This window comes from Balaenoptera acutorostrata, chromosome 11, assembly GCF_949987535.1.
Source record: "Balaenoptera acutorostrata chromosome 11, mBalAcu1.1, whole genome shotgun sequence".
Classification (NCBI taxonomy): domain Eukaryota; kingdom Metazoa; phylum Chordata; class Mammalia; order Artiodactyla; family Balaenopteridae; genus Balaenoptera; species Balaenoptera acutorostrata.
The window spans coordinates 61,513,891-61,536,663 of NC_080074.1; the positions used below are offsets into that span (position 1 = coordinate 61,513,891).

The 22,773-nt window shown below is 39.4% G+C and overlaps 1 protein-coding gene across 1 annotated transcript; it reads left to right on the plus strand.

Annotated features, from left to right (window-relative positions):
* Nucleotides 1-183: 183 nt before the first annotated feature.
* Nucleotides 184-16,240, plus strand: GTSF1 (gametocyte specific factor 1). The gene is made up of 8 exons (XM_007179518.2): nucleotides 184-227; nucleotides 5,057-5,157; nucleotides 6,962-7,088; nucleotides 7,530-7,613; nucleotides 8,079-8,142; nucleotides 9,763-9,857; nucleotides 10,778-10,811; nucleotides 12,826-16,240. Exons 1-7 carry the CDS (start codon nucleotides 212-214, stop codon nucleotides 10,792-10,794), a joined length of 504 nt encoding a protein of 167 aa, XP_007179580.1. The 5' UTR covers nucleotides 184-211; the 3' UTR covers nucleotides 10,795-10,811; nucleotides 12,826-16,240.
* Nucleotides 16,241-22,773: the final 6,533 nt, after the last annotated feature.

Genomic DNA, 22,773 nt, shown 5'->3' on the forward strand with positions numbered 1-22,773 from the left:
GTAAAGAATGCCTTCAAGGGGAGAAACTTATTGAGGGGGAGGGAGGTGCTATAAGGGTTTTTTATATTGAACTTGGGTGACTTCAATTCTAGTTTGAATCCAAGTTTGACTCCACTTCTTAGGGCTACTTTTGATACATTTCATTTCTGATTCCCTGATCCACTGCTTTTTTTCCCCCCCAGCACTTGGATTTGGCTCCTTCATTTCCAACATGGAAGACACTTACAGTACGTACTTCTTGTTGCTTTTAGAAAATAAGTTAAATTACTAACATGTAGTTTTCTGTCTGACAAGACTTTTACTGTGTTGGGAAAGATTCACTTTTCTCGCTAGACTGCTGAGAAGAAAAGGTCTCCCCAGAGACTGTTTTAGTAATGTAGAGAAATGTCCAAATTTGAAATACGACACTTGAAATTTAAAGAAAGAAGTATGAGAAGTCATCAAGCTTTGAGAAAGCTGTGGTTGGGACACCACACCATAGTGTGTTTAACACCATAGTGTTTAACACCATAGTGTTAAACTATATTTTTATTAAATGAAGCATTTTCATTCCTCAGGACTTCAGTTTCTCCTGTTAATGACACAGGGATAGTCATTAACTAACTAACTGGTTTCTTTCTATTTTGTGGGATAATATGATACACATAATGTTGATGTACACTGCGTTTTTAGACTTAAAGAAATCCTAGGGAGGATTCTTGTTTCTCAAGTGATTCAGGAATCTAGATGGCCCAACAAATCAAATGGGAACCAGGAGACCTAGGATCATACAAGTGTAGCACCAAAAGAGACCTGAAAAATCATTTCATTCAACGTTCGAATTTTACAACTGAGAAAACAGAACCTAGGTTAATTGATTTGTCCTAAAGTTACATAGTTAGTTGGGGACAGAGTCAGAACCAGAGTCTTATATGTTGTTTGTATGTAGTGCCCTACTTGCTACTACAAAGCACCATGGTTTCTAGACCCTGACCAAGTTTGAGGAACATCTGAGTGGATGAAACTCGTCAACAAGGCCTCCCTTGTTTCCTACTTTCTGTCTTGTTCAGAATCTCTATAATTAATAAGTTCTAACTAAAGGGCATTTTAGTCCCATTCTACCTTCAAGGAAGAGTCCAATAGAATCTTTATCACCAACATGTAGAAACTACATGGAAACAATCTTTATTAAATATCTACAATAGAGATTCTGAAACTTTAGCATGCAGCAGAATCACCTGGGAGGCTTGTTAAAACACAGGTTGCTGGACCCCACCCCCCAAATTTTTGATTCGGAATGTCTGGGACCCAAGAATTTGCATTTCTAACATGTTCCCAGGTGATGATGCTAATCTGAGGACCATACTTTGAGAATAATGGATCGGATTCTCCTTGATCTTCCGTAGGGCTTCCTCCTTCACCCCCTTAATTTTTCTAAAAATATGTTAATTAAAATCTGAGATTTCCATGTGAGATAGATATGAGAGATTTATATTTATTTATTCTTGGAAGCTTACTACTCTATTAAATTAGAAAGCAACATCTCCCCTTTATATCTCTATTCATTACTTTTGTCAGTGGTGATTTTTTTTTTTCTTAGAAAAATATCACCTGGTTCTTTTAATTACTGCATTGCTACATAACAGAAACTTTTTTACATAGTGATAATCAGTAGATGTTTGTTAAAGAAAGAAGGAAATGGTGAATTTTGCTGTATGTTTACAATTTTATTTAAGTTTTGTGATTAAGTTTAATAAATAAGTTGGCTTGTGAAGAATCAACTCCTTTAAGTCTATAGCATTTCTGTTTATCTATGTCTTTCTTAATAAAGCTTCATTGTTTTAAGACTTAAAAAAAAGAAAAAAAAAAGAAAAATATCACCTGGAAGTAGGTTAGAAATGCACAACCTCAGGCCTCATCTCAAACCTGCTGAATCAGAATTTGTATTTTAACACAGTCCCCAAGTGATTTAAGATTTAACACCAGGAATCATGTTAAAGTGAGAAACAGTGCTTTAGAATATGTTTGACCTTTTTCCCAAAGTGACCTAAAACTCTAACGTTAATCTGATAGATTCCTGAAGATCTCCAGCGTCTTCTGTCTTTGGGCGGTAGCTCTTAGCTGATGATACTCTCGTCAAGTCTAGTTCCTTATTTCCGTGACGTTTCCTCCATTTCTCACCATGGGTTCTGGGCCCTATGCAAGTGTGAGGAACATCGGAGTCTACGCTCTTGGAGGAAGGTTGTCCACAGGGCCTGCTTTGTTTTCCAAATTAAGTTATATTCCCAGAAAGCCACTCAAGATTTTTGCTGAGCAGTTCGATAGTATTCATTACAACTTTAAATGCATATATACTTCGTGTAGCACTCTTAGGTATCTGCCCAAGGGAAATACTCGTACAATGCACAAAGAAGTATATGTTAGATTGCTAGTCACAGCATTGTATATAATAGTATAAAACTGGAAACAACCTAAATTTCTATCTGTAAGGGAACTGATTAAGAATCTATGGTACATCCGTATGCAGCAGTGAAACATTTCTTAACATACTGACATAGAAGGAGCTCTAAGATATGTTAAGTTAAAAGAAAGCAAATGGCAAAATAGGTACAGGAAATCTTGTCACAGGCTACACTGTGGATGAACTTTGAGGACATTGTGGGAAGTGAAACAAATCAGTCACAAAAAGACATACCATATGATTTCACATAAATGAAGTGTCTAGAATAGTGAAACTCATAGAAACAAAAAGTAGAATAGTGGTTGCCAGGGTTTACAGGGAGGAGGAAATGGGAGTTATTTAATGGATATAGAGTTTCAGTTTTGCAAGATGAAAATTTCTGGAGGTTGGTTGCACAACAGTGTGAATATACTTAACACCACTAAACTGTATACTTTAAAATGGTTAAGATAAATTTTACGTTATGTGTATCTTATTACCGTTAAAAATTTTTAATTAAAAATAAAATTTTAATCTAAAAAACCAGTTTAGAGCTGACCTAAGTTATCAGAGACCAAAAAGTAAAGCATTTTGGTAGGAAGCTATCATTATCAACTCTGATGAATACCACTGTATGGGCAGTAAAATGTGTATGAATCATAAAGTACGTCCAGTCTGTCAGCTGCTGACATGGCCTATCATTTGCTAGTGATGGAACGGATTAAATGAAGGAAAACTAACAAGAATTTCATCTGTAAACTCTTCCTGGGTGTCCTGAAGCTTCAGAAATATGAAAAGATTGCTGGTCAGGATGAGCCTGGCTGGCATAATAAGCCTGCTTGTCCTTTAAGACTTTTCGTTCCTGTTCATTCTGTCCTTCAAGTCACCTTTCTGGCTCATTTGCATCACCATCATGGTTAGCAATTTATCCCATGTTTACCACTCTTCCAGTGAAGCTGTCTGTTTCAATTCCCCACTAGCTTCTGATTTTCATAGCAGTCTCCTGGTTTATAAGCTTCTTATCAAATGTGAATTGTTTATCTTATTTCACTTTTATTATTGCCTTCAGTGTGGTGGCAACAGCATTTTATTAGGTTGCCTCTTGTCCTCATAATATATTCAGAATGTGCTTAACCATTTAATTTCCCTTCTTTAACCAGGCTTCTTAACATTTGGGGCTCAGCCTGGACATTTTGCAGAACGTAAGGATAGTTTTACACGTTCAGAGAAACTTCTCTAGTTTCTATTCACACTATTGAAATGGTCCCTAAAAGTATAGTCTTCTAAGGGTACTTTTAAATAGCGTGATATAGGTTAGGGGCTTTCTTTCACACAGCAGCCCCGTTAAGGTGTCTGCAGTTGTCTTAACTTAAGGTTCTCTTTTTGCAGATTATTCTACTTTTTTATCTGGCCAATTTGATAATCACTAGGTTAAAGAATTCTCTGTCTTTTTCTCATTATATTCCAAAATATGAAAAGTAAAACCACCAATCTGGTAAAGGTATTGGTTTCATTTGAGAGGTAACTAGATTAACTGAGATCAGGAACTACTTATAGAAGTACATTAAAGCAGGCAGACGAAAAAGAAGTCTATCAATGAATATTTCTCAAGCTTCCATAGAACGTATAACTGATATAGAGCAATGCTTACCAACTTTTTTCATGTCATAGCATACTAGTAAATAGATAGGGATGCTAGTGTAGGGGATTTACTACCCTCAACTTACCTAGGACTGGTTGGGGAATAGGGGACACGCGTGCAATGGACCCCCACGGCGGTGTATCAGTACACTGTCCATTCCAACCTTCAACATACTGGCTGGGAAGCTCTGGTTGAACTAGCTAGAGATAAGAATGACCCTGAATTAGCACTTTTTTTTCTTTTTGGCTGCGGTGGGTCTTCGTTGCTGCGTGTGGGCTTTCTCTAGTTGCGGCGAGCAGGGGCTACTCTTCGTTGCGGTGCGCGGGCCTCTCATTGCGGTGGCTTCTTGTTGCAGAGCACAGACTCTAGGCACACGGGCTTCAGTCATTGCAGCACACGGGCTCAGTAGTGGCGGCACGCAGGCCCTAGAGCACGTGGGCTTCAGTAGTTTAGGCATGCGGGCTCAGTAGTTGTGGCTCACGGGCTCTAGAGCGCAGGTTCGGTAGTTGTGGTGCACGGGCTTAGTTGCTCTGCGGCACATGGGATCTTCCCGGACCAGGGCTCGAACTCGTGTCCTCTGCACCAGCAGACAGACTCTTAACCACTGCGCCACCACGGAAGTCCTATGACCCTGAATTAGCACTTTTAGAAAAGGAAAAGATGTTTCATTTAATTTTTTTGTTTATAATAAGGATAACCAACAATGAAAACAACAATATTTATGTACAACCAAATCTGAACTAAGACCCACCCCATGATTGCTGGTTTTGCTGGACTTAATGAAGATTCGATGATAATGCAGTTTTATCTTCTCACAGTTACATTTTTATTTTCAGATGTTTAGTCACCCTTTTAAAAAAAAAATTCCAAGCCGTCGTTAGACTGTCTTGTTCAACTCTTACAGATTCTGTTGAAAAAATCCAATGTGCCGGGGATGCTGAAGTTTTACAAGGGCCTGTTAAGCTTTATACTTACCCTATTATTCTCTCTTTCAGTCGATACCCTGGACCCTGAAAAGCTGTTACAATGCCCCTATGATAAAAACCACCAGATCAGGGCCTGCAGGTTTCCTTATCATCTTATCAAGTGCAGAAAGGTAGGGTATTATTTTCTTAATTTGCCCTGTGATGCCCTCCTGAGTTCTTTTTAAAAGCCAAATCTTGTAAATATCAAATAATTTTAACATAAATGTTTTAACTGAATGCCAGAATTGCTTTGGGTTAAATACCAATATTTATAGAAAAGAATTTATTTCTTGGATATGTAAGTTTTTTCTTGTTTTGGTTTTTCCCCCCACTAGTGACAGAGCACCCTTCATAAACAGCTTCTCTAGAGTCTTCGCAGCCTTTGTAAAACAGAGGAAACACTAATTTTTGCTAGCAGTGAGAAATCCCTCTTGCCTTGTGAATTTGATGTGTTCATTGTCCTGATAAGGATTAAGTATTATAATACACTTATTTCTGATTTTTTTGTTTGTTTGTTTAGAAATTTTAGAGAAGCTGAACAGCTAGAGGTTAACCCAAGAAAAGATCATTCCTAAAAATAACTGTTTCTCCAAGTTTCAACAGTAAGCATCTTTGGGGGAAAAAAAAACAGCTCAAAGATTTTTTTTTCTCTGGTCACCCTTTTGTAGACTTAGCTGATGTAAGCTAGTTTAATGCTGATATATTAATTGAGGCAGTTTGAAAGGATTGTTAGAATATAGATGTCAGATACAGAGGCCAAAGTTCTGCCAGGATTTATGCTTGGAAAACAATTTTGGTATTTAATCTAAATCTGCATACAATTCAAGTATGCATTAACATTCTTCAAAGGATGTTTCTCTTGCAGTCCTGGAGACATGATTATAATGCCATTGTTGATTATTTCTCAGCTCCTTTTAATCTCTAGAGCAAGGATTCCTTAAGGTTGAACCTGGGCAATATGGACTAGCAAATACTACCACAACTTCCTCCCCTAGGCTCTCAAAAATGTTCCAAGGATAAAGGTTGGGAAAGGGATCCAAGTGGTAAAAAGACATTGTCATAACTCCCCTATTCTAATGCTCTTAATCTTCAGCTACAAAACCTTTGCATTCGATTGCCTGATATCCCTTACAAAAATCATGGAGATACCTGCCCTCACAATTTTCTCCATCCCCTATTTTTTTCCACCCTTCTCCCCACTTTACATTATTTTTACTTTTTTGAGTATCATTTATGATATATCTTTTGCTTCTCCTAATAAATTTCTTAATTGCTGGTAAACTTACCATAGGATTTGGGTGATATTAAACATTTTGTTTTGTTTTCTTGTTTTGTATTAAAATAAGGAACTTGGTCAGCAGAGTTCTCTATCTTTTGGGCTTTTCCTTAGTGAAATAGCTGATATAAAGGTCAAATTGTTCAGAGCCTCGTATCAGGCATCATTACTTTAAATAAGCGTTCCTGTGTTAATCTGAAAAATCATTGGGTTTGCCTCTTCTGCAGCTCCCTTCCAACAGCTGTTTTCCTGCACTATTGTACTGCAGTAGCAGGGGCACTACTGCAATGCAGACTAAGTGTGTTTTAGCGTTGCTGTTCATCCTAAATATCAGCTTTCAAAGACGTCCAGAGAGCTCTACCATTACAGGCTGTGCCGCCTGAATCTTGTGACCCTGAGAAGTAAACGGGGTGAAGATATGTTTCAAATACCCCATCCTAAATTCACTGTTTACTTCCATATAAGCCACTTTAACCCCAGTATCTGTGTTGTCAGTCTTTATAATCATAACAAAGAGGCTTAGCTTTTGATGATTCTGAGGTAATGTCTCTATGGTCCATATGAGTGATAAATAATTCCCTCTTAATGTTCTACTATGAGTTTACCTACCAAGTTAAGCCACAAGTTTATTGACAGACCCCTTTAATTTTTTTTCACAGAATCATCCTGACGTCGCAGACAAACTGGCTACTTGTCCCTTCAATGCTCGCCATCAGGTTCCTCGGGCTGAAATCAGTCATCATATCTCAAGCTGTGATGACAAAAGCTGTATTGAGCAGGATGTAGGTAAGACTGACTAGCTAAATGTTTCAGTGTTGGAGGTTAGCCCCTTCAAATTTATATGATGCTACGTTATCACCTTGATTTTGGCTTTCATCATTTCAGAAGAACAGTGGTTTTCTGCCTTTGAGATTTTTATTTTAGCAGCAAAAGGTTGTCAGGTGGTGTTTGTCAGACTGCTTTCTCTTCTGAACAACCTGATTTCATTTTACTAATAATTCATCTAAAAATGAAAATTCTTTTATTACCATAAATATGGCAAACATCTTTGTTTCTGCTTCTCTTTCTTGTCTTCTGTTGGCAAGGGGATAAGACCCCTCTGATTAGCTTTCATCCCATCCATTTTTCAGGAACAAAGACCCTGCAACCTTTTAAGCCACTAACCCCTTTAAACATAATAACTTGGCAGTGTTCCCTTGTTAAGTCAGAATCTCTATTGTCTTGCAGTCAGCCAAACCAGGAACCTCGGACAAGAGACTCTGACTGAGAGCACATGGCAGTGCCCTCCTTGCGATGAAGACTGGGATAAAGGTGAAGTGCTCCTACATCTTTTTCTTCACAATGTCAAAATCTCAAGTCATTTGCTTTAGATAGAAGGAAGATTTTCCTTTTTTATGAACATACCATGTTGTTCAGAATGACTTGTTATTTTTACTGGGCCCCAATACAAGCGCATTTGTCTCTCTGTGCAGACACGTGGAACAGCCTATCCCTCTTGATTGGAAAAAGCACTTCTTTACATCTGTTTTTTTCCATAAATCGTGTTGTACCATCTGTGTTTGGTTGCTGCTAGGCACATTTATTATTATTTATGTCACTTGTGTTTATATCCTTCAGTTAAATTCTTGCTACTCTGTCACTTAAGCCGGGTACTTGATCAGTTATTACTTGCTTCTCTAAACTTATGTTTATTATTTCTCATCTTACAAATTCAACTAGCATGAATTGGTGTTTTACCTAGTAGTACCACAAACCATGTTTTGCTTCCTTTGGCAGATTTGTGGGAACAGACCAGCACCCCATTTGTCTGGGGCGCAGCCACCTACTGTGGCAACAACAGGTAAATGAAAGGGCCTCATTCCCACCTCTTCCTCCCAGAATCACAGTGCTCTGTTACCAATAGAAGCCACCAAAGCATGTATTGACCTCTTTCCTTGATGATGTTACTTGGTGGTAATTTAGTCTAGGTATAGTTTTGGAGGGGTTTTTTCCTTATTTATTCCTTGATTCATAAAAAGGTCGCATGCTTTGTGTTAATTACCGCGGGAACACAAAAATACTAGCTTATAGTCTAGTAAGGGAGACAGTGGCGCCAGCTATTCTTATGTCTTAGTTGGAGTTTTTGCTAAGTTCACATTATTTTAATGCTTTGAAAAAATTCTCTAGCTATACCACATGTATCATTTTTACTCTGGGTAACTAGTGTCTGAGGAAAAAGTAATCTTAAAAGTTCTATTTTTTTAAATAAATTTATTTTTTTTATTTATTATTTTTGGCTGCGTTGGGTCTTCGTTGCTGTGTGCGGGCTTTCTCTAGTTGCAGCGAGTGGGGGCTACTCTTCGTTGCGGTGCACGGGCTTCTCATTGCAGTGGCTTCTCTTGTTGCAGAGCACAGGCTCTAGGTGCGTGGGCTTCAGTAGTTGTGGCTCACGGGCTTCAGTAGTTGTGGCACACAGGCTCAGTAGTTGTGGCTTGCAGGCTCTAGGGCGCAGGCTCAGTAGCTGTGGCGCACGGGCTTAGTTGCTCCGCGGCATGTGGGATCTTCCTGGACGAGGGCTCAAACCCGTGTCCCCTGCATTGGCAGGTGGATCCTTAACCACTGCGCCACCAGGGAAGCCCAAAAGTTCTTGATTTGAGATTGGGCAATCCATAATACCAAATGGGTAGGAAAGAAAATGCATCTCTTCTTCCCACTGATTTTGTATCTAATTTAAATCTCTACGATTTTTCATTACTACTTGATCTTCAAACCTTAAAAGATCATGTTTCAAATTCCCTGGCAGTCCAGTGGTTAGGACTCCGTGCTTTCACTGACGAGGGCACAGGTTCAATCCCTGGTTGGGGAACTAAGATCCCATAAACTGCACAGCGTGGCACAAAAAAAAAAGATCATGTTTCAAGCCCAAATGAGATTATTTCTGGATTAGAAAATGAATTAGATGCTAGACTTCATTTTTTTCCTCAAATAGAACACTTACCAATATTTATTTTTTAGCTCCTGAAGTCAGTTAGTTATAATAAATGTATCTTAGTCTGTCTATGCACTGAGATAGAAAAACTTAAAGATGAATTCCATTGGTACAATTTTAATTTTATCTCCGTTCTGTGAGATTTGTTGCCTTTAGTTTGGTTGTCTTGGCATTTTATTTTATCTCTTTTATCTATTGAGTTCATGAGGCTGTCATACAACTGAACAGTAGATGGCATTGCTGTTTATCTCAATTTCTGGAAAATGAAAATGGTTAGACCCATCTTAATGCCTGTACAGAAGAGTGAGCTTTCCAGAGAAGCTGGTAATCATTCTCATTGTGAGAATGTTTTGATGGAAATGTGTTTACATTTCAGAATGTAGGTTGTTGTTTTCCCCCAAATTACAAAAAACGCATTTTGATTATCTTGTGTGTGCCTGCCTGAAGAATACAGATATGCTGACATAGTCAAATTCATCTTTCTTTTTGAAGCCCCGCAAGCAACATAGTTATGGAACATAAGAGTAACCTGGCTTCAGGCATGCGTGTTCCCAAGTCTCTGCCATATGTTCTGCCATGGAAAAACAGTAAGTGAAATAGAGGCAAAATGCATTTACTCTGTTTGTTGTGCTAAATACAGTTGGTCTTGATTATTCAAGGACATGTTCAGTCTGAACACCTTGTACCCACATGACCCTGAGAGTGAGTGCCTCCTTAAATTTTGCACCCCAAGCACCTTACTCACTTCCCCCTACTCCTGGTTAGTAGCAGGAAAGGACAAGATCACAGAAGCATAAAGAATATTTTCAAGATGGGGCGACCACTGACATCGAATACCATGGGTAAATTTGGGAACCAGTAAAAAGGCTATTGATTTTGGCTAGGAGGAAATCATCCCCAATTCTCAAGGCATAATATTGATAGGGAATTGGGATTAGAAATTGGATTGCAGGGGCCTAAAAGGTAATGGGTAGAGACAAAATGAAAGTAATAAGTCGTAAGAACCAGCATAAGAATGGTATTCAGATGTGTTTCCTAGGCTTCAGAGACCATGCTGAGTAAACAGGTGCAAAATTCATGTCATACCACCCTAGTAAAGAAATTCCTACATATGGTACACCCAAGATACTGTCATTTTTATTTAATACAAACTTTCTTTTCCTAATGTTGCCCCCAAATTCAGATTCTCTTGATTTCAGTTTTTGTTACTGTTTGAGCTAATTTTTAGATGGCTAGAGGATCCCCTTTAAAACATTTCCCTTTGGATACTTGCATTTCTCCAAAAATGAGATCACCAAATCATATGCCATAAGGCTTGATAGGTAGAGGACTGTTTCCTTTTTCCATGCTCTTGAGTGGAATCCAATTGCTAATTTTAAATTCTTCTACTTTTATATTGTAATTCCATATACCCCAGGAATAAGTCATTCGTGTTTAGTAAGAATAGGGGATGGAGTGATTTTCAATTGACATGACGTATTTATTTTGAAATATTTCTACTCCGTAGATGGAAATGCACAGTAACTGAGTATCTATCTCAAGTAAGTATTTCAGTTTTATTTCACTATTTTTTTTTCCAGGTGGTAGTAAGATTTAACTGGACATAAAGCAATTTGGGTCCAATTTTCTTTCAGATTATGGTACCAAATTAAAGCTTTGTATGTGCCTGTGTTTTTAAGTATATAGCCTCTGTTATGGCTTTACACGCTAATGAATAGGCATTTAGTTAAATTAGAATTCTGTTACATGCCAAGTTGCTTTCCCTAATGTTAGTACGCACTGCCTCTTTCCTTTTTCTTTTTTTTTTTTTTATCAAAGTTGCATTCTAGATCTATCATGCCTTTTTAATGGACTGAGATTAATCAAACAACTGTGCTTCACTGCTCTGCAGTTCTTTCCCTGTGCAGTACAGTTCAATGCTCATCAAAAAATTCATACTCCTTTGAACGAGAACTTTAAAGTTTTGGGTCTCTAAGAGTCTCTCACTGTTGATCTTATCTGAATATTTGATTTAGCAGAACCTCACAAAATCTATATAAAGAGTCCAAAATCTTTTAGTTTTCACAGATGAAGCCTTTCTTTGAGGTCACCCTGTGTACCCATAGCAGAGCCAGGTTTGATGCTTCAAATGCTGTCTTGGCTGAGGCTGCCCAGCCACACTGCTTCTGGCAGAAGGAATATTGTTGGGCTGGGAATGGGGTGATAATCCCCACTGTCTTGCAGGTAGTAGGCCTTCAGTGAATATTTAGTGAATGAATGAGTAATTGGCCTGTTGCCTTCTAGTCCATTTACTTTCTCTGGACAGTGAAGTAGATGGATCTTCTGCGAGTTAGGGTTCATTTTAGTACCAGAACTGATGTTTCTTCTGGTAAGAAGCAGAAAAGAGATTCTAAAAGCAAACACCCCTTAGCTATGAACAATAATATTTATCAGTTGCTTGTAGGTACTGGCCATTTTTCTTGGTAGGTTCTGACATCAAATTATTAAATATATCTGGAAGCCAGAAAATTGGATTTGATCCCAGAAGGGAAAGACACAACTGCACTGCGGTGTGTCAAGAAAGCATACACAGACATGGGTAAATGGTGAACTTTGAATCCTTCTCTGACACACTTCATGAGAGCTTGGTGTTCATAGAGTGTGGATAGTTACCTAGTAAAAATGGCTACTCTACGGTGAAAGCCTAGGAGAAACTTCTCTCTATCACTTAAGACTAAACATTTTTCTGCTTTGGAACTTAACTCTTGGCTAATAAACTCCTTACACACTGATAATTTTTTTTTCTATGTAACCCCTGAGGAATAAGGAAAAAAAAATAGGTACGAATCCTTTAACAGCCAAAGACCTTCTTATCCCCTTAATAAAAATAAAGCATCATTTTTTGAATGCCTGTTGTTGCAGAACTCTCTTCTTTGGATAGATACACACACACAAAAAATGTAAGACATGACTTATTCCCTTAAGGAACTTAAGAGTGGGTGGAGAATTTTTTTTAATGCACATGCCTGAAAAGGGTTTGTTCACCTTGCACTTAAATGCTTTATCCCATTTGTGTTTTTACCAACAACTCCAATTTTTACTAGGTAAGTGCCTCAAAAGCAGGTAATACCGTGTTAATTTTTGTTCCCCTGATGTACATTGTAACAGCTTTAAAAATATTATTGAATTAATGAGTAGATGGGTATATGAGAAGAGAAAAAGATCAATATAAGTTAATTGGAATTAATCCAGAATTGTCTGGAGAAGTCAATTGCCTGGATGGTCAATTCTGATTTTCTCCTCACCCGTGAAAACTGTTGACACGAGTGTAGGTTGATCTCTGTATAGAATGTTTTTAATTCAATTAACAAGTTTCTGTGTGCTTAGTGATACTAAAGAGCTAAGGGTCAGAAAGTACTTGGTGTTCTGCCATTAGCAACAACAGATTCTTCCAGCAGACCAAGAGACTTTAATTGGGCTGTAGTTGTGTGGCCCATTGTCAGATATAGTTGATGCTTTTGTCACTGATAGGAACTAAGAACTCTTTTTTTTTTTTTTTTTCTCATTTCCTTGCAGATGCCAGACCCTAGAAGACTCTTTGCTTCTTCCTGCTACAGTGGGTTCTTCATTTTTTTCTCCTAATCTAATTAGAGAAAGATAAATTGTCTGTGACTTTCAAACTGATAAGTACCTTTCTTTTCCTCCCTCCTTTGAGTCCTTACTCATTTGATGCAAGAAAGAACCCTCATGCTCAGAACTGTTTCAAATAAACCATCATTGTAAATAGCTTGATAGTTTGGTTAAGTACCTGCAGCCCCAAGATCAGAACTCATATCTCATTCTACATTAATGAAACAAAATCATTTAAAGTTATCTTAAAGGAGCCAGCTAAAGCAGGCAAGAAATTTGGGTTGGAAAAAGTAACTGTGTATATATTTGTGTTCTCTGACACACATGAACCAAATTCCTTTTAACATTTATAGGAATGGACCTTTTCTGATTAGTGCATTTGTTTATTGAGTCGTTGATGTTGATAGCATTTATATATAGAAATATACCCTATTCTTGTTTAGAATCTTTAGGACATCTTGTTCCCTGAATATTTGTAACCTAGGGTAGGTTTCTTTTATTTCTTTTCTCTTTCCCACATTCCAGCTAGAAATTGTACTAGCTGTCAAACCAGATGTGGATTGTGTAGGAGTGAAGATTGGAATGGAGAGGAGGAACCAGTGTACATGTGGAGAAGAGATAGGCTTTTCAACTGTGTGTGAAATTTGATTAAGCTTCAAAGCTGAAATGTGTGAAGGCCCTGCTGACTACCCTGGGACGTGTGTATAATAGGTTAGATTTCTGAACTCAAGGCTCTGCCTATCCTAGCATCTTGTTGACCCTCACAAGGAGACTTTATAATCTCCGAGACCAGTTTTTTGTTTGGTTGGTTTTTTTCAGGTTTGGTGTGGTTTGGTTTTAAAACCATTTGGCATGGGAGGGGATTTGGGATCTGGTATAGATAGGGAGTCAGATGAAGCATACTGACCAATGATTCCAAAACTGATGTGTTGAGCATTGTTTGTAGGGGGAGTGGGCTCTTGTGGAATGCCTCTTCCACAAGTTTCACACAAAACAGGATTCTCTCTTTAATGAAGCAGAGCTATCTGTTTATTTAGTTGCAATCTCTAAAAGCAGATTCAAGATAAGCCCTAGTACAATAGTATTTCTTCTTCTAGCTGTATGAATAAGTGAATAAGTAGACCATTTCTTCTGGAGTGGGTGGTATAATGTACTGAGGAGGGGAAAAAAACACCCATTATTCTCCTAATTCTGGTTACTTATGTTTGAGTATCAGTCAGCAACTCACATTTCACTTTATTTAAAAATAATTTTAACTAGAAAATACAAAACCCTTCTGATTTCATTTGTTTGGGTAATGACAACCCAAACTGTCTACACTACTCTTGTAACCCAGAGCTTCCTAGTTTAGGAAAAACAGGGGTATGAGTCATATTGCAAAGAATTAGCTACTTGAGTACAACTCAACAAAGGAATTAAATAGAAAATAGTTACTTTGTGTTTTTTAAATATCTAAAGGGGCAAGAAAGGCTAGCATATGTCATTCATGAAAAACCTTATGTTATTTTAGGAGGACACCTCTTTGCTCACCACTATGAGAACTTAACCACAGCACATCTGACCTTTGCCAGTGTGAGTAACACTCACTATGGGAGAATGCCTGCCTATGTTAATTTTGTTAGCTCACAAAATAGATAAGCCAGTTGTTCTTTAGTAAACTTATGATTAAAGCAGCCAATTTGTCTTGTCCAGGAGCTTTCAGAGACTGCTTAGGATTTTTATTGGGCCTAGGATTCACTAGACTGGATTTAGTTTGCTGAAGGTTTTTGGACATTCCTAAAAACTAGAACAAAGAAGTGACTGTTTAACTCTTGTCAGAAGTTGGGAGAAGAAGCTTACTTATTTTTGAGACCTTCTTCTTCCCTTTGGAATGTGAACAGTGGAAGGTAAACAGTTGAATATTCTACCTTAATTTCAGTTAAGGTCAAGTGTTATGGTTAAAGGTTAAATGCAGACATGTTTCAAAATTTTGAGCTTATCTTAGAGAGCCTTTGAATCCTGCATATTGATCTTATCCAGGGATTCCATACTCTACCCCAAGGAGAGGATTTGCTTTCTGGAAGATTACCTTTCTCTGTAGGTATTCTGGAAGTGCCACTGTGATTTGCAAATGTTCTTACCAGGAATAAACAAATGTAGGTAATAAATGATACTTAGTTCTCCTGGTAGCTGTACCTGAGCTAAACAAGGAGAGTATTTGGATTCAGTTTCAAATAGTGCACTGCAGTACCCTTTCATTGTTGAGAGAGAACAGTAGCTGCTTGTGTGAGTCTCTTAATACCTATACTGACATTCTTAGAGTCCTTTAGTTGTACTTTTCACAATTCATATTAAGCTCCAAAGTAGACAGAAACCAAGGAGATGACATTATACTTCTTATTACCATTTTTAAAGAGGCAGGTTAGGGCTTCCCTGGTGGCGCAGTGGTTAAGAATCCACCTGCCAATGCAGGGGACACGGGTTCGAGCCCTGGTCCGGGAAGATCCCACATGCCGCGGAGCAACTAAGCCTGGGCTCCACAACTACTGAGCCAGCGTGCCACAACTACTGAAGCCCGTGTGCCTAGAGCCCATGCTCCGCAACAAGAGAAGGCACTGCAGTGAGAAGCCCATGCAGCACAACGTAGAGTAGCAACGAAGACCCAATGCAGCCAAAAATAATAAATAAAATAAATAAATTTAAAGAGGCAGGTTATAAAAATCAAGGTGATTTGTGTGCTATATTTTAAATGATTGAAGCAAGACTGGCCTTGGGAAGAAGATACCTCTAAGAAAATATCTGTTTTCTTGTGCCAATTCAATGGGTAGAATAAGGAAAACTACTGAAATTCCATGAAAAAATTACTGTAGTGAATGCTCATTCTTTTGACCACTGTTGTCCTGATACTGTTAAGGTTCAGAACATACTCACATCCTACTTTACAGTCATGGCCTCTTCAAAGGCCACTGAAAACACATTAACCGGTTACCTCGTACCAACAGTCTCAGCTGACTTTCTATTCCAGCCATACTGAAGTCTGATAAACGCAGACCTGTGTATGAGCGGGGCATTTATTTGCCCTTGACATAGCAATTCCAGTGCCTGGTCCAGCTCACTTAACTCCTATCAACTTGGTAACTGGTGTGACAGATACAAAATCTCAGGTTGTTTACAGATAGGGAGAACAGCATCCTAGGCCAGACAGTCACCCTAGAGGAAAACCATATATGGTCAGCAGATTTGCATTTTTGTTTACCATATTTAAAGATGGTTTTTTATGAAACTAAAATAGTGTTAAGCACCTTTGATGAAAGTTAAAAAGACAAAGTTAGTTGTTTTACTTTATACTACTTATATATACACATGTATATGGAAGAAATAAATCCAGGTTGTATTAAAAGCTGCTGCATATGAACCCAACCATGCCTCTTAGTTTTTATTGAAATACTTGTCACTGAAATAAAGTATGCTTTCCCAGGTCATCTGTTTCAGGCCTATTTCTTCAGGCTTGAGTTTCAGGATTTCATTGGACAGGGTCCGGGGCTTAGATTATTTAGCTCCTTGTGTTGGTTTTCTCTAGAGTAGAACTTTATAGCAGAGGTGCAAATTGAAAGTGATGGAAAGTCTTGATCTTGAAATTAGAAGTTCAGTTGAGGGGGCTTCCCTGGTGGCGCAGTGGTTAAGAATCCGCCTGCCGGTGCAGGGGACACGGGTTTGAGCCCTGGTCCAGGAAGATCCCACATACCGCGGAGCAACTAAGCCCGTGCGTCACAACTACTGAGCCCGCGTGCTGCAACTAATGAAGCCCACACACCTAGAGCCCGTGCTCCACAACAAGAGAAGCCACCACAATGAGAAGCCCGTGCACTGCAACAAAGAGTAGCCCCCGCTCGCTGCAACTAGAGAAACCCCATGCACAGCAACAAAGACCCAACGCAGCCGAAGATAACAAATAAATAAATTTTTTTTAAAAAAGCACAGACTCTTTAAAAAAAAAAAGTTCCATTGAGATATCCTTTTGTTGAATTGGAGATTTCAACAGAAGAGCAAGTGTTTTAGCTTTATAAAACCCTTGAAAAATAAACATTGATATGGTTCTGCTAGGTATGTAGCTTTCCTATCCACCTATCATGTCTCATATGCTCTTAAAGCTAGAAGGGAGTTTAGAGAGCCGCTAATCCAAAGCTTCATCTTACCTATAAAGAAACAGGCCCTGTACAAATGTGGAACATGACATTTTTTTTAAGGAAAAAGAATGATAAATACAAAATTCAAGATAGTTATTTTCTCTAGAGGAGAAGCCAGGAGGATGGGATCAGGAAAAAACACAGTATATTAGTAGTATTCTGTTTAGTAGGTTGGGTGGTGGGTTTCCCAGTGTTTATCTTATTATGCTTCATATGTGTCTATTAAATAGTATATAATTTTAAAACATCTAAGAATAATTGCTAAAATCATTGCAGAGTGCTTACTGTAAGCAAGCCACTGTTCTTAGCATTTTACATATTTTAACCAAGGATGAGAGGAAAACAGGCCTTGAAAATCTTCTCTTTACCAAGGATACACAGCTTGTTAATAGTGACCATAACCTGCAACTTCTGATTCCTAAGTTGCTGCTTTGGGCTTCTATAACCATTCTGCTTCTCTAAATGTTGATTCTGCACTCAACCTCTCATTCTCTCAGGCTGTGCGTTTCCTCCTCAACTCATTTCCATGTCTACCAGTTTGGACTCCATGGTCAGTCACTTCAGTGGCCTAAGTCAACACCCTGAGTTCCCTTGACCCTGTTGTTCTTCTACTGTCTCCGCTTCACCAATTCTCAAGTCAAGCGAAACCCGCCATCTCTTACTTTATTTCCTCTAGGTTATCAAGCGTAGTGATAGAAAAATCACAAAAATATGCCAACTGACTCCACTGCAGATGCATGATTTCTTAAGCACTCATTCCTGTTTGGCTTTTTTCAGCTTTACCTGGTAACTATTGCACCCTTTTTATTGTTCTCCTCAACTTTATAGTCCCTACTTCCCACCCCTACTTTCAGCAGATGGCGTTGCCTCTTACTCTCTAGAGAAAATACTGGTCATCAAACTTAACTTCCTCTTTTCCCATCACTAGACTTGCACTCTTGTGACATCCATCTTTTCCTTTACCTCAGAGGTATACTTCTCCAAGGCTAACTTCATCCCTGTACTATATTCCAGCTATTGATGCCTAACAAATTTCCCCAAAGCACAGTGGATTAAAACAAAACTAAATGTTATTACCCTCCCAGTTTCTATGGGTGAGGAATTCAGGCGTGGCTTAGCTGGGTAATCGTGGCCTGGGATCTTTCATGTGGTTGCAGTCAAGATGTCAGTCAGGGGGCTTCCCTGGTGGTGCAGTGGTTGAGAATCTGCCTGCCAATGCAAGGGACACGGGTTCGAGCCCTGGTCTGGGAAGATCCCACATACCACAGAGCAACTGGGCCCGTGAGCCACAATTGTTGAGCCTGCGCATCTGGAGCCTGTGCTCCACAACAAGAGAGGCCGCGATAATGAGAGGCCCGCGCACCACGATGAAGAGTGGCCCCCGCTTGCCGCAACTAGAGAAAGCCCTAGCACAGAAACGAAGACCAACACAGACATAAAAATAAATAAATAATAAATTTTTTTAAAAAATTAAAAAAAAAGATGTCAGTCAGGGCTACAGTTTTCTGAAGACTTGACTGAGGCTGGAGGGTTTGTTTCTAAGGTGGCTCCCTCACATATTTGGCCAGTCAGTGTTGGTTGTTGGCAGAAGGCCTCAGTTCCTCGCCATGTGGGACTCTGCACAGCCTGTTTGAGTGCCCTCACAACATGTCAGCTGCCTTCCCCCAGAGTGAATAAGTTTAAGAGCAAGGAGGAAGCTGTGAGTTCTTTTGTGACCTGACTTTAGAAGTCACACTCCATCATTTCCATAACATGCTTTTGGGTACACTGGTGAGCCCTTTGCATTGTAGGAGGAGAAGTCGAAGGAGCATGAATACCAGGAGGCAAGAATCATTGAGCCATCTTGGAGGCTGGCTCTCAGACACTTTTTCTGTCTTCCAGTATCTTCCGTAAGTTATTCCCTCTTTTCTCTTTACCTTAATTCTATTTCTTTATATGTTATATTTTTCAGTAATAAATAGGTTGTCTTCTTTAATCTTTAACTCTTTAAACTACAGTAATGCTAATGTTACATTTCATTCTTTAAAAAAACACATACCCTCTCCCCCGTATTAATCAGGGTTCGGTTGCAGAAAACATCTATTTGAGCTAGTCTAAGCAGGAAGGGACGTGTTATAGGGCATTAAATAGATCACAGAATTATTGGGAAGACTGAAGAAACAAACTCTAGACTGGACTTCCAGAAATAACACCCAGGAAGCCGCTGCTTTTACTACAGTAAGGAAGCTGCCACTGCAGCTGCCAGTTCAGGAAGCACACCACCTCTGCCACTGTCAGCATCCCCAAGTGGATGCCCTGTACCCTCTCTTAATAGCTGCTGGCTTTAGAATCATACAATAGTTCATCTGATTGGTAGAACCGAAATCACGGCTGAACCCTAGTTACAAGGGATTATGGGAAATGTAGTCCAGCTTTCCAGAGTGGTACACTAGAAGAGTATCATGTTAAGCAAACCAATACATAGAAACCTCCACACTCCCTCTCGAGCTATTGCTTGCTTGCTTCTTCCCTTCAGTGCCCGATTTCTTGAAAGAATTTCCTGTATAGTTGGTCTGCAGTTCCCACTTATCCCTTAATCCATTGCAGTCTGCCCACTCTGTTCTGTCTCCACCCAACCTACTAATTTGCAGGGCCAGTGGTCTATTTTAGTCCTATTCCCTTGGACATTCAAGGAGCAGCAGGTTGTTTCTTGTGTTGCTTGTGGTAAGAGCCATATCAATGTGATGCACAAAAGAGTTACTTAAGGCCACTCTCCTGGAACAGGCCTTGGACTTGGAAGCACTTAGAGCCTTGAGCTTCAGCTGCTATCTAGACCTGCTCTCCCTCATACATGACTAGGTTAATGATGTTTCTGTTCGCCTAGTCTTTTCAGAATCCCTCACATTCAATTAGTCACCAGATCCTGGAATTGCAATACCAATGATGACTTCTGAAGCCAACCAGTTCTTTGTATCTCCACTGCCACTGCCTTATTTCCAATCATCGTCCCTGCCTGGATTATTACAGCAACCTCCTAAGTAGTCTTTCAGCCACTAGGTTTTTCCCATTTCAGTTTATCTTCCACCTGCCTTCAAGATATTTAGTAATCGGTTTCCAGTTTACCTAATGATAATAGCAAAGGCTTTTTGAGCACTTGGTCTGTGCCAAGCACTGTACAAAGCACTTTATGTGCACTGTCACATTTAATTCCCCATGAAGTAGATATTATTAGGGCCCCACTTGGTAGATAAGGAAACTGAGGATCATAGAATATACAAGATTTGACCATTAGTTACTCCATGGAGGAACTGGAATTGGAGTCAGGTCTGCTACCCCCCAAAGGCAGTATTCTTACTCCCGCCACATTTTACAGTTGCTCCAGCCTCATCTCTCCCGACCCTGTTCATAGCCCAGCCGTAGTGAACTCCCCATCCCTCTTAACGCATCGTGCTCTTTAATGACCACACCTTGGTGCATCTTGTTTCCCTCGCTTTCCCAGTGATCCTCTGCTTAGCATATTCCACCTTCAACTTCCAACTCAAATGTTATCTATTTGGGTAACTCCAGGCTCTCTGGTCTAGGCTCCTGCTGTTCTGTTAGTACTCATTTTGAGTTGCGTTGTGATTAGCTTCTAAATGCCTGTATCAGCCAGTTTAGAATAGGAAACAGAAACCACTCTCAATATCTCCATATTTTAAGCAGAAAAGAAATTTAATACAGAGAATTATGAAGTGCTTACCAAATCCTTGGAATAGCTGGAGAAGCAGGCTGTAGCTGAGGCCTCCAGGAATGACTCACAGAACACTACCAAACTAACCCACCAACGGAGCTACAGCCTTGATGGCCATGGGGATACCGAGTGTGAGAACATAGCACTCTAATACCACCCAGGGATCAGAAAGCTGCTGACAAACAATCCCATGACATATATAATGTCAGACTTCTTGCAGAGCTACTAACCAGTGTAAACATCCAAATGCGTAGTCAGCAGAGGGAGGAAAAAGGAAACTGGATAATCAGAACCTGGAGCACTGAGGGTTTGTTCTAGGGTGGGTTGGGGTTTTTGAATGTTTGCTTTCAAAAAGTAAGATTGAGGTAAGACTTTTTTTTTTTTTTAAGGGAATAGTTATTTTCAAAGTCCACAGGAAAAGATAACCATATGCCAACCTCCCCACTCCAAAAAAAAAAGCCAAAAATTCTGTAGCTACAGTACTTGAGTACTAAGTGGGCAGGCAAAACCACTTGAGAAAAGTGGTTATGAAAGCAATTAAGAGAGGTAATGTTAAACTAGGAGTCAGTACAAACTTACTTTGAATCTAAGACCAGCCCTGTGACCTTGGAAACATCATTTAAACTGTTTGTGCTTCATTTTTCTTTTCTCTGACCTTCAATCCAACCCTAAATTTTTGGTTTGTTAGTTATTCAATTGAAAAAAGCATTTTTAAAGTAAAGAGGAGGAAGATTATGCAACCATCTCTAGGGCTCTCTGTACTTTTGATCATTCTGTAAAATTTCCCTGTCAACCTTAAAACATTCTCTGAGGCCATCCAGATGAGGTGAGAGAAGCAGTGGGGAAGAAAGGAACCTAGAAAGTGGAGGGGATTTTGCCTTCACCATATTGAATCAAATACAGTCTTTTAAAACACACAGAGCAGCTTCGGAGTTCCCTAATTTCCCAATTTGGAGTTTTGGTTAACCTGTCCCCCGAGTTAAGGGGGAAAGAAATTCTTCAAAGATTCTAGGAGCTAGAAAGGCTCTTCACAACCTCAGAAGCCAAGCTTGTTATAAAAAGTGCATTAAGAAGCATCCTCTAGGCTATGTTAGCTAGGCCAGAGATTAAATGGAGCTTTCCCCAGGTCCCTGCAGCCTCCTTTGGGCTATTTGAGGTGCTTGCTGTATTTTCTGGCCTAATTTTTTTTTTTTTTTTCCTGCAAGACTTGTCCTTCATCTTCTTGCTTCTCTGATGTAAACGGCTTTTCAGAACACCATTCCCAGACAAACCTTCAAGTGTTAGTGGAGGGTCAGTTTGCCAATACTGTTTTTTGTTGTTGTTATTTCCTTCAAAATAAGAGACTGGTGCTGTCTTCAGAGAATGCTATGGCATGACGGGAGCCTTGCGCAGCCCTTCATTTCTCCCCTGCTAATATGCTTCCTTAGTTTGCTTCAAAGCTTGTTTACCAACTCTAGCTTAGTCCCTGGACTCTCCTCCCTTCACCCTGCCCCCTGCATTGTGCATTTCAAAAGGTAGAGAAAAATAACAGCCTCTTCTCAGCCCTCTCCAGTGAAGACAGCAGAATTACCAGGGCCAATATGTCAAATTGTACAGCCTTCACCAAACCTTTGCCCAGAGATATTTCAGGTTAGTAAAAGAAAAAACCACTTCACATGTAGCACAAGGGCCTCTAACAGACAGGGAAGCTCCAGGGCTGGCTCTCCTCGGTGCACAAAAAAAAAAAAAAAAGAGAGATAAGAGTGAATAAGCAGGGTTTAGTTCTTAGCCACAGATGATACAAACCCAATGATACATCTATTGCTACATGCAGCCAAATTAAATGGGATGTACACATGAAGATTTGTTATAGTTACAGCCCTACCCTCAAGCCATTTATAGTCAAAGGCAGTGTTTCTCAAAGCATAATCCAAATACAACCTACATCATAATTACTTGGGTGCTTATTTTAAAATGCAGATTCCTGAGCTTTCATCCAGATTTCCTGAATCAGAATATCTGGAAGCAGCACACAGGAAT

Excerpts from the sequence above, each read along its gene's own strand:
- GTSF1 (XM_007179518.2), top strand. Across the intron at positions 7,089-7,529 it reads CTGTATTGAGCAGGATGTAG|TCAGCCAAACCAGGAACCTC; the intron begins GTAAGACTGACT and ends ATTGTCTTGCAG. Across the intron at positions 7,614-8,078 it reads CGATGAAGACTGGGATAAAG|ATTTGTGGGAACAGACCAGC; the intron begins GTGAAGTGCTCC and ends TTCCTTTGGCAG.